Source organism: Peromyscus maniculatus, chromosome 17 (genome assembly GCF_049852395.1).
Source record: "Peromyscus maniculatus bairdii isolate BWxNUB_F1_BW_parent chromosome 17, HU_Pman_BW_mat_3.1, whole genome shotgun sequence".
In the NCBI taxonomy this organism is placed as follows: domain Eukaryota; kingdom Metazoa; phylum Chordata; class Mammalia; order Rodentia; family Cricetidae; genus Peromyscus; species Peromyscus maniculatus.
The window spans coordinates 48,763,766-48,776,070 of NC_134868.1; the positions used below are offsets into that span (position 1 = coordinate 48,763,766).

At 41.0% G+C, this 12,305-nt stretch overlaps 1 protein-coding gene across 1 annotated transcript in view; it reads right to left on the minus strand.

Annotated features, from left to right (window-relative positions):
• The window catches only part of Zmat4 (zinc finger matrin-type 4), a 392,976-nt gene that overhangs the window by 129,842 nt on the left and 250,829 nt on the right, over positions 1–12,305 (minus strand). Inside the window, exon 5 of the mRNA XM_006982967.4 lies at positions 3,687–3,914. Coding sequence (XP_006983029.1) covers positions 3,687–3,914 — 228 coding nt within the window. The remainder of the gene's footprint in view (positions 1–3,686; positions 3,915–12,305) is intronic.

Sequence of the window (12,305 nt, forward strand, 5' to 3'; positions counted from 1 at the left end):
ACAAATAACACCAGAGTTGATATTTGACTGTACACACTAATTAATATTTAGGCCAAGCCTACTTCTAATGCTTTGTTAGTCTGTAGGAAATTGTCAAATATTTTACCTGTTACTTGAGGCCACCAAAAGCCAGAACAATGTGGTTCTACAGTTTCCAGTGACAATAAACAATGAACCCAAACACAGCAGAATGTGCACACTATTTGTATTATTAAATTATATGAAAATAATAGGTATAAAATTATGTGTAAGTCACAGGGATTGAAGCCAATGTAGAAAAGTCTTTAAATATTATCAGCAAATACATTAAATGACATTAATATATATGTACTTTGTAATGGGTTAGACAACACCAAATATTCAACATTAATTCAACAAATGATGCACAAAACATTTGCCCTGGTTCTAAAGCATCATTGGCAGACCTTAAAGTCACAAGTGTAGAGAAGGTGTTCACAGATCACATGACTCTATGCTTTGAATAATTTAATTCCCTTACACTGATCTGCAGATAATTGAATCTCACTCAACAGTCCAGATAGCTTCCTACATACAGACTGAAAAGCTGATTCTGAAAGTCATCATCCAGAGTGCAAAGGAGTTTGAATAGTCACACTACCTTCAAGCTGGAGACCATGAAGTCCCTAAGTTCAGGATTTCTCCAATGCTAAACAATCAGTACAGTGTGCCAGACCATGAGGCTCCCTGAAGACAACAGTTGTCCAGAAATAAATGCAAACACAAACAACAGATGTTCCTCTTTAACAAAAGACTTTATTTATTTTTATTTATATGTCCAAGTGTTCTGCCAGTACTATTGTGCACAATACTTTCAGAGGCCGGAAGAGGGCATTGGAACCCTTGGAACTGGAGTTCCAGAGGTTATGAGCTACCGTGTCAATGCTACAACCAAACCCAGGTCCTCTGTAAGATCACTGAGTGCTCTTAAATCGCAAAGCCATCTCTCCAGCTCCATAAACAACAGATTTTCAATAATTCAAGGCAATTCAGGAATGGAAATGAAATATTCAACAAAATTTTTGTAATTGCTGTGAAAGGAATGGAAACAAAATGAATTTCAACACCCTACCTCAAGCTAAACAAAAAGTTAATTTGAGATACATCATAATATGAAACATGATAGCTAAAACTATGAAGCTTGTAGAAGTCCAGAGTATCTTGGTCACAGGTATAAACAATGATTGTGGATGAGTGTGTGCATGTTCATGATCATGTGTGGGGTGCATGTGAGAGTCAGAGGACTGGGGCTGATCAGGAACATCCACAGAAATGTCTCATCTCATGATATAAAAAAAGTCACATATGATCACAGGAGTACAAATTATATCAGTACTTGGCATTGTCAAAACTCATAAAAGTGTAAGAATATTCATTTAAGTGTATATAAAACATATATCATTTTTTTAAATTGGAAATATTGTAAAGAATGTCTTATGAAAATTATTCAATCAGGAACATTGTAGAAATGAGGCATGCATAACTGTGGGCCAGGTTTTGGGGTTTGCTTTTTGTTTTGTTTGGCCTTTTCTTGTTATTCATTCAGTAATTATTGAGTAACTGTTACATGTCTTCCACTATTCTAGATGCTCTGAATTGTCTATCAACAAGAAAAACTAACAAAAGAATCAGATTTCAAGCTGCTAACAATCTGTGTGGAGAATAGAAAGAAATAGTTAAAAGAAAAAGGAAATACCATGATAAGCAATAACTAATATATAATATTGAAAACCATGAGCGTGCTGTGAGAGAGGAAAAGGCTAGCCCAAAGCAACACTGCCATCATCCTCCATCTTCCTGGCGCTATTTTTTAAGTTATGATATACCTGTACTTATGATGTACTTTTGCCTTATTAGTTTATCATGCTTTAGGGTTATGTCAGGAAATAGCATGTACACGTGAATCTTTTAAAACATGCCGATTTCCCAAGGTTGCTTTATTCCTCAACAGTCTGTAGTATTGAACATTTGCATAAAAATATATCAAAGCATCAACTGGTGTGAGTGAAAAGGTGGATCCAAGGACAGTGTTCCTTGTGCTACTAAGTCACAACTAAGTAGAGGTACCAGACAAAGAGCATCCTTTTGTCTTCATATCAAAGACAAGCCACTCTAGTGTGAGAGAATCTGACGCCCAAGCCATTAAGATGTGCTTGCACATAAAAGATGCAGTGCAGATAATTCAAACTAGACAAGAAGAATGTGCTGGAAGAATAATTCTTCTTCATGTCATAGTATCTGGCACAGACAATAAATAAATTCTCATTTTTCTCTTCCAGTGCCCTGCCATGAAGGAAGTCACAGAGCCGACTTGTTATCTGCCATTAATAGCAACTTTGTGAGGTGGCCCTTGGCTATAGAAAGACTTGTCCTCTGCATACAAGACAAAAACTTTTTACCACCAGAAATCCCCCCAACAAAGAGCAGCCACACCCGTGACTGAAGACCTTCTACAATGTGAAGTTAGCTGATGTACTAAAATAGTAAGGACGCTGTGATGTTCTGTAACTAAAAACCACACAAGAAATTGAGCAAAGCACTTGGACATTTGTTCTTAGACACTGTTCAAACATTAAGGAAGAAACAGCTTCGCAGTTGCATCCTGGGCCCTGAAACTCAGACCCATGCTGTCAGCTAGGAATCTTCCAAAACCATGCATTAGAAACCTGTTTCTGGCTTATGTGTCCTGCCTCTTGGCAAGCGCATGATTTTGCTCACATAGCCTTCTCGACTGCTCACACGTCTAGCTCCAACTCAATTTTTTTTTTCCTTGGCAAAGTCTTTCTCACTAAACAAAGTCTTCCTCAATGAACTTCTCACTGCATGACCTTTGATAACACTTTCACGATTAAGAATCACCTAAGGTTATTAACTGTCAGAAGCATCCCTCTTCAGGGTCCAGCACCAGACTGGAGGATTGAAAGCATAGGTTCTTCTTGCAGAGCCCAGTTGAAACCCAGGTGGCCTTCTCAAAACTGTTTTGTAAATTTTTGCATTCTAGAACTTACAAGTGTTATTATCAATGGTCTCCTGGCCAGTTCATAAAACCACATCTAAGATATAATATACCAGGCTGAGGACATAGGATCAACAGGACTGCTCAGGGCATCATTTTCTGAGGGAAGAGTAACATAATATGTAGCTTGAAATTTTGTTCTGTTTCTACACTCCCAATATCAATCTGATAACAAAATGTTTATGTGATCAAAAATGCTTAAATGATTACTGAGGATAAATTACCTCACCGAGTCCCATAAATTGGTCACGGCCACTACTATACCCACTGCAGCACACATCACTACTCTATACTCTCCAAGCCTCCGCTACAGCCTCAGTGAAAACTCACAGGAACTCCAGCAGCCTAGAGAGGCATAGTGGCAGGAGGTAAGCTGCGGCTGCCGTGAGGCACAGGGCACATCATTGCTTCATTTGGCTGAATGTATAGCACACGCGCTTACATAAGACAGCATTATTGACCTTCAGCTTCTCTTACACTACTCATCCTCAAAAGCATTCACTAGAGAAGGGGCTTAACAGTAAACAGAAAGAAAAGAAAATGACTCATAGATCTACATCTTTGATCTGCAAGGCCATCAATAAAATTATGGAAATAAGTACTGTGAAACAAAGGTGGTCTTAAAAGTCAAGCTAAAGCTAGCTACTCTTACCTCTCAGTTCCCCCAGATCCAGCGATGTTCCAAGCTGCTCTAGCAAGGCAACCCGTGCTGCGTTCTTTTTGTGTTTCTTGCCTTCATAATGCTGCTGGGCCATCAGAGGATTATTAAACCAGGCTGCACAGAGGCCACAGTATCTGTCTGAGTCTCTCCTTTGATAGGGAGATGCGACCACAGGAGCCGTGTCCACCCGAGGGGCCTTAAGTGAACTCAGGGGTGTTGCTGTGGGAGAAAGCAACAGTATGTCAGTGCATGCCTGGGCACCCTTCCTGTAAGTATTGACGAATACTGTCATATCCATGTATCATGATGCCATATCATGAGCATCCCACGCTCATGATAGTGGCGGCTTTCTCAAGACTAGGAAATCACCTTTGCCACCCATCATTTTGAGTAGGGTACAAACGAGAGTCTCTACAGCACTGAGATCAGAGTTTGGATGGTTTTTTCTTCAAAGCTAAAGAGATGGTCTTTGGTGGGAAAAACAGTTTTAAGTTAAAGTCTTGAAGGAATGTTCTGTCAGTCACCTTGACGTACAATCAAGACTAAAAGGCTTAGAGTGATTCAACTGGTGCTAACATTGAAACACAATAAACAGAAGCACTGGCTAGCTGACTTGCATGGTACCAACTAAGGAAACCACGCTACAAGTGTCGGATTTTTATTGGAATGGGCTATTTCAGCCCACATCTGCTAACACTGACGTTGAAAGCACAATTTCTCTCCCAGAAGACCAGACGAGACGCTCTCCTGAGCAGAGGTTGCTTATCTGAGCTGAAAGGGCACACATCACTATTTTGAGATTGTACTCCTAGCTACTAATTTAACACATCCCATTGTGAGTTTAGTTATTTCTGGCCCAGGGAAAGAATAGAATTGAACTTGAAAGAGTTTACTAATGGAAAGTAAAAATAACTTCTGTACGCTTTCAACATACAAATTGCTTCTCTCCTAACAATGAGTGCGCCTGGAGTTACTGCCCTGTTTCTCAGATGATTGACTTCAAAGACAGCGAGGGGCGTGCTGTAAAGGTGAGGGATGTAGTTATAATGCACGGCACAGAACCAAATACTTAAGCTCCAAGGCCAGAGCTCCTTCTCAGACCCCCAAGAACCCCTTTCATGCTTAGTAAACCAGGAGGCCACCTCTTTGTTTTTATACAGGATTGCACTGCATTGTAGAAAAAAAGATTTCAATCCAAGTATTTTGGAGGAAGAAACTGGTATTCAGTCTCATTGGCTTATTAGCCATAAGCAATTTAACAGCTTCTTCCACGTGTCCCTAATCTCCATGAGAAGGATTTGTAGTTGACAAAATTGTGACAATCAGGGTATTCTTCCAAGGAAAAGCAACAGCTTGGGACATCAAAGACAAATTAAAGAACCAATTAATCAACTCCTCAAGCTTCCAAGTTTTTATGGGGGACCTTTAATGTTTGAGTTAAGTGACTGATGAGCAACAACATACTTGCTATATGACATTTCCATCCATGCAGTACAGCATCGTGACAGTGTCTCAGGCAGACTTCCTTTTTATTCTGAGTGCTCATCATAGTTGTAGCTAAGATTAAACTAAATGGGCCGACGTGTGGAGGAACTCTGATACATTTAATGTTTTTTAAAAGCCTCCCTGCTGAATTTGGTCAGCTGGAACCATACAGAAATGAAGCTCAAATGTGGGCCATATGTCTCGGTTGCCATCTGGTATCATTCCATCATGACTTAGCAACACTAATGAAAGCCACAAATATGCAGTCGACCTGTCTATGAAAAAATATCTGTCTCCTATCGCAAGGAAATTGCACCTTACTTCCAAAGTTTCCTGCATCCTTATCGGTTTCTGAAGATACACAGATACACGGCAATGGGAAACACATCAAACATCTGCAGTCAGAATGAACACTGACTCCTGAAGCACGATTGTTTTTCTTTGAACTCTAGAAGGGATTTCACGGTCATTCTTGTTACTTGATACCTGCTAGTCCACATCTGGACAGGAACGGCACATGAGAAATAATCTATCAAATAGATAGCCCCTCTGGCACACAGGAAAGCCATTGCTCTTCTCTTTGTGTTATAGCTTGTACTCCCCCAAGTTCCAAAAGTTTAACTTTCTCTTTGGTCTCGTTTTCCATCCCTCTCCCCATCTCCAGCCAGTTTCCATTCCTGTAAGGCCTATGGAGGCAAGTAAAGGGCACAGCATGGAAACAGCCTTGAATCAAAGTCATATCCCTGTCAGGGCTTCAGCACCACTGGACTGTGTGACTCCCGATTCCTGATTCTCTGGTTTCCACAAAGCTACCTACCAGGGTGTAAGCTAGCACATTTGTGCTTACAGGCTCTCCAGGTGGGAATGGGGCAGGCTGCAGAATTACTTCCGTTTTTACAGCTTTGACCTAATGCCAAATATAGAAATTATATAGGAGGAGCGCAGTCTCTCAGTTTTAGTAAAATATGTGTGTGCATGGATCGTACCACAGTGCTTGGCCAAAGTGTGCTTTTCTAACCAAATGAATACAAAGAGGAATACTGATTATCTTTCATTGAAAAAAAAAAACTCTTTAGTTAATATGTAATTTTAATTTCACACTTTTTGTATTCTTTCTAATTGTAAGAAAATATACAATATGAATTTCACCTACCCTTTTAAAATTTAAATCCAGAAACATTAGCTACTTAAAACCACTTAAAACACTTCAGAATAGCTGGGGATATGAACCAAGTCCAAGGATATTCTCATACACACCCCCATTCTAACACTGGTTCATGTTCCCAATGTTCATTCAGTGTTGAGAACCATAGCCCTAAGTACTGCCATATTATCCTTAAAAATTACCATAAAATAGCAGGAGGTGGTGGTGGTGGTGGCGGCGGCGGCAGCGGCAGCGCACGCCTTTAATCCCAGCACTCAGGTGGCAGAGGCCAGTGGATCTCTGAGTTTGAGGCCAGCCTGGTCTACAGAGTGAGTTCCAGGACAGCCAGAGCTACACAGAAAAGCCCCGTCTTGAACAAACAATCCCTCCCAAAACTACCATCAATCGTTTTGGATCACCGTGAAAAAGACAGCCTCGTAACATATGCACCCGCAACAAAGAAAAAAGCTGTCATATCTGTTTCCATTTTATGAATGGAAACTCATAAAATAGTAGCTAATATTATACATTAATATTGCTAAAGTTAAATAGCAATTTTGATTGCTTTCCCAAGGAGACACTTTGATAGTAGGAAGTTGTTGTGATCAACCGCCGTCAAGTGACTCTGACCAGTCGGCGTGTGGCACCTGGCTATATTCTTCCTATTGCTACACTGTCCTACGGGATGCTCCTCAATTCATCTACTCAAGGAGGCCCTGACAACCTAAGAGTGACCGCCTGTTCCTTCCTCTAAACTTACAAGCGTTCCTTCACCATGCCATTCACTCGGCATTTCTTAAAACCACTTTCAATCTTGGTAATCGTATAAATGTGTGTTTGTGGATGTGTGGAAGGGAAATGAGATGATAAATTTTTACAGATACATTTGTGTTCGTTGTCTTATCTAGTTTATACCCATAATTCCTTGTTGCAATTCAAAAATTAGAAAAAAAATATAAAAACTCTAGTTTCATTTATTACAAGAACTTGGCCTGAAGTCATGCGATGGTATTTATAGGCTATATACCACTTAGTGTGAAGCATACTGGATGGGATTATTAATCGTTTCCCCCAAGTTAATATACGCATGTCATGTGGTGCATGTATCAGTATATGTGTTGGTTAGTTTTTTTGTTTTTTTGTTTGTTTGTTTGTTTTTTTTTTTTTTTTTTTTTTTGGCTTTTCAAGACAGGGTTTCTCTGTGTAGCTTTGCACCTTTCCTAGAACTCGCTTTGTTGACAAGGCTGGCCTCGAACTCACAGAGATCCACCTGGCTCTGCCTCCTGAGTGCTGGGATTAAAGGCATGCGCCACCACCACCCAGCATTGGTTAGTTTTTATTGACAACTTGATACAAACTAGAGTCACTTAGAGAGGGAACCTGAGTTGAGGAATTGCCTCCATCAGTTTGGCCTGTGGGCATGTCTGTGGGAAATTTCCTTCATTGTTAATTGATGTTGGAGGGCCCAGTCCACAGAGGGCAATGCCACCTCTAGGCAGGTGGACCAGCGTTGTGTAACAAAGGTAGCTCAGCAAGCTATGGAGAGGAAGTCAGTACGCATTGTTCCTCCTTGGTTTCTTCTTCAGGCTCCTACCTTGGATTTCCTCAATGAAGAACAGTCATCTGTAAGCTGAAATACACCCTTTCTTCCCCAGGTTGCTTTCATCACCACAATAAGCAGTAAACTGGGGCAGTCCACGTTCAAAATCCTGAATTTTCTCAGTTTCAAAACACATGCAGCCTCAATGTTTTGACCAGAAGGTCATGGATTTGCAACCAGTGAAAAGTAACCCACGGAGACCCCAGTTTCTCTAAGAATTCCAACAGCCGGGACACAGCATCCCTCAAAACTTGACTTAGAAGAGTCACGGCCCTACGCACATTTTATATCCCTTCTGCATACCTTAAACAAAGTGTGCCAGGGAACAGCATCTCAACGGAAAGTTTTTAGATGAGCTGTCTCGAATAATAACCTGGAATAATGTGCACCTTTGACCCCTGTCTGTGTTTTCTGATTCGAGGACAAAAAATGCTTTCAATATCTGCACTGCTGACAAAATAATGCTTTACTCTGCAGCAAGGTGTTGCTTGCAACCCACCTCTGCATGAGTGGTAAGCAGCTAACAGAGTGCAATCCATATCTTTCATTGAATGATTGAGGCAACTCATTAATCAATGCGTAAATAAGTGGTCATCGTTATAAGCAAGTACATGTAGATGGAAGCAAAAACTTTCCTTTTGCTTCTAAATTGTGTCATGAAGGCTTGAGGAACTCAGTGTCATGACAGTCAGTGTCAATATAAGCAAGGGTGTGTGTGACAAGCTGTTGGGGGGGGAGGACTTGACGGCTAAGCAGCTTGCCAAAGTATGGATGCACACCCCAGGTTTCCTTTTTCTTTCAAACTAAATTAGGTAAGTGGAAATCCACTATTCCCTAATTTCCATCCTTTTTTGTGGAGTGGCCTAATGTATATTTCAGAGACTGCAAATTGTGCACACCATTCTAAAAGCTTTACTTTCAAGCAGGAAGTTGTGTCTATCTTGGCATCTGAACTCTCCTTCTCTCTGGTTTCTGTTATGGTACTGTGATCTTCACTTATGATGATACACTTGATTGGATTAAGGAATGACTCAGACATTAGGGTAAGTTTTGTCTGCAATGGCGTCTCCAGAGGCTATTAGATTCCGAGGGCTCTGAAGTAGTGAATGGATTCATCTCTTGGTAGGTTTATCTGACAGCATCTTGAGGGGGTCAAGAAGAGGAGGAGGTGGGCCTAGTTGGAGGAGGTTGGTGGTCTTTTGGGTGCTACATGTCAGCATGGCCCCTTGTTGTATTTTCTCTCCTGCCTCTTGTCTGCCAGGAAGCAGTCTTAAGTACACCCCTCCCCTACTTACCATGATGCCCTTTCTATCCTGGCATGGGCGACAAGCAACCATAGACCAGACCCTTTGAAACTGTGAGTTGAATAATTCCTCTTCTTAAGTCAGGCATTTTAGTCAAAAAGTCACTGAGAAGGTAGCAATTATCATAAAATGGCTGATAGTTGGAGGTTTCCCAGATGTGAACTTTCAGGGCCGAAACAGGAAAACCAGGTCAGTCTATCCCTACTTCTGAGGAAAAAGCTGTCTTAATGTTACACTAGGAAAAAAAAAAATCTATGAGAAGTTTGGGATGGGTGTTTCTCTCTCTCTCTCTCTCTCTCTCTCTCTCTCTCTCTCTCTCTCTCTCTCTCTCTCTCTCTCTCTCTCACTCTTGCTCTCTCTCTGAATCCCAATCATTGACACTGCCCCCCCCATTCTCCGCTTCTCAGTCTCACTTGTTCTCAATGCTTTCTAAATGCTGAGCTAACGAAGTACAGCCTGATCTGACAAGGATCTCATCCCATGAAGACACAGCCGGGGACCCGCTTCACTTAAAGTATGTGGTGGTCCCACCATGGCATTCTTCTTCACGATGCTAATCCTTCCCACTTCTGTGTTAAAGTTTTCTACTTCTTAGTTTAACTGCCCCAAATTCTTGATTAGCCATTGGTGCACTTTGGAGTTCAGGGGATGAACCATTTAGCGTAGAGCACCCTAGTAAGAAGTAGCCCAGGAGACAGCAAAGACCAGATCTGTTCTGGGACCAGCACAATTGTGCCATCTAGTTTCCAGTGGTGTCTGGGGACCAAGAGGCCAAATGAGCCAACGCATCAAGTCCAAAAGCACTTCCCAGGCATCAGCATCTGTTCTCAGTGGACATTATTTGAGATGGTACATTTTTCCCTTAAAAGAAATTGATTTCCAATGCTGATGGTGAATCATCTTTCGTCTTCCTTATCTTAATTCGGATTCATGACTGCAGTGGCTCTTCAGCAGTTGTCACACACGCCCAAATACTGTAGCTGGTACATCTGACTGGATCATTAAGTGCTGACTGAAGACCCATCTCTCAGTGCAAATCTGAAGCTCCATTGCCAAGCTATCCTGATCCTTCCTGCAGGTACCTGACTCAAGTCCCTGCCCCATGGGAGGGGCCGTTTGTACTCAGATTCCCTTGCACACTGCCTGGGGTGTGTTTGATGTACAGATGAGGGAGGGAGGGAGGGAGGGAGGGAGGGAGGGAGGGAGGGAGGGAGGGAGGGAGGAGAGAAGAAGGGACTTTTTGCTCACATTTACTTGGGGTATGTTTTATGTTTTAATAAATATCTTCTGGAAGCTAAATTTGAAAGCTTTGAGAAATTCAACAAAACAACCTTACGGAGCTAACAAAGAAGACATATTTATCATAGGTGATGTGGACATCCATATTTTGAAATATATTGCAATAGGAAAAAAAAACAATATGACCATGTTTTAAGAATGTATTATGTGACCTAGAGAAATTCCCAGGATAGAACATAAACTAAAGGATCGCGTTTCTAGTCTGCATAGGGTATAAAACCAAATCACTCAGGAAATGATGTGTCCACATACACATACAACATCCACCTATGTATAAATACTGTAAGGGTACAAATCAAAATATCTTAGCAATGCTTGTTTCTACTGTGTGTGGATTATGAATTTTTTAATATTCATGTATATATACTCATCATTGCAGAAGCAAGCATTTTTATTTTATAAATTATTTGTAGGCTACATTTCATACTACCATGCTTTGGTATAGCCTGGAAAACATGACTCTGGAGACTTGCGGCACCACAACCAGGTCTTAAATCTCTGAAGATTTCATTTGCAATGACTTATTTATTAATTTGTTGTTGATTTTCCTGGAAATTAGGTGGAAGAAAGGTAGCGTGGCCAGAATATAATGTAAGAGTACCTGTGTCTTCTCCTTTCCCAGAAGACTCGGGAGAAAAGCAGTTTCACAGTATTTTAAAAGACCAAAAGGGGTGCTAATTATTTAGATAAAGTACCCCTCCTGTTCTCATGGAAGAGATCCTGAAATTAATTCTGCTCCCTATGCCATGAGAGAGAAAAAAATAACATGCCACACTATAAATTAAACACTATAGTATTTGATGTTTCAAGCTTTATACCGTTGTGTATTTCCCAAGAATAAACAAAGAAGATGATGGTTTCATGGAACTGTCACTCTAATTCAGTTGTGTTTCAACAATCTTAGCATAATCAGTCTGCTAACATGGCTCGCTTCCTCACCCATCCTCCTGAATATGTTATCAGTCTTCATTAAGACAATAGTCATAGATCACTGGCTTTCATTAATACAGAATAATTCCCCCCAGTTTCAATCCCTGATTGGGCTCTAAATATCTTAAGTGCATCTATTTTCTGCAGGATCTTCGTGTATAGAAAATAGGCTATTACATAGAACTTTGGAGGGGATGAAAAGCCTTTTATTACTCTCTCGTACCAACAAGAGTTTAGAATGTAAGTTCCACAGGACAAGGGGTTATTATCTGCTTGCTCACTGATCCGTCTCAGGTGCCAGGAACTGGACCTGAACATGGCATGCTCTTGTTAAGGGATGAAAGCAATTCAGTCTCTACAACTTCATTTGCATCCGAGAAAGAATGAAGACTTGCTTAGGGCATCCCCTGACTTGGTATAATGGCTGCCACTGAATCACTGAACATGGCTCTCTGCAGATTGTTCAGGAAAATGTGTTTCTCTCAGACAAGGCATCGTGACAGTCGGTCTGCAGACTCTGCACAGGGAAGAGGCTCCGATCCCCAGGAGTGGCAAAAGCTTTGGTTGTGCTCACAGTTCCCAATCCCTTGGTGGAGCTGGTCTGAGATAATGCATGGAACTCATACAAGATCTGTAAGGGGTTTTAAAATCTGAAGACCGTAAAGTCTTTTGGATCCCACAGGAATCACTTGCTCAAGGTAACCTACACTTTACCTTTACCTTTACACCATTAGATACCATGTCCTTTTAGTCATTCCCTGTTTCTGGGAAGCTGGACTTGTGGATGTTATCCAGAACTAATCTAACTGACCAATGAGGAAGTATCCATGTTTGCTATCAAACTTTGT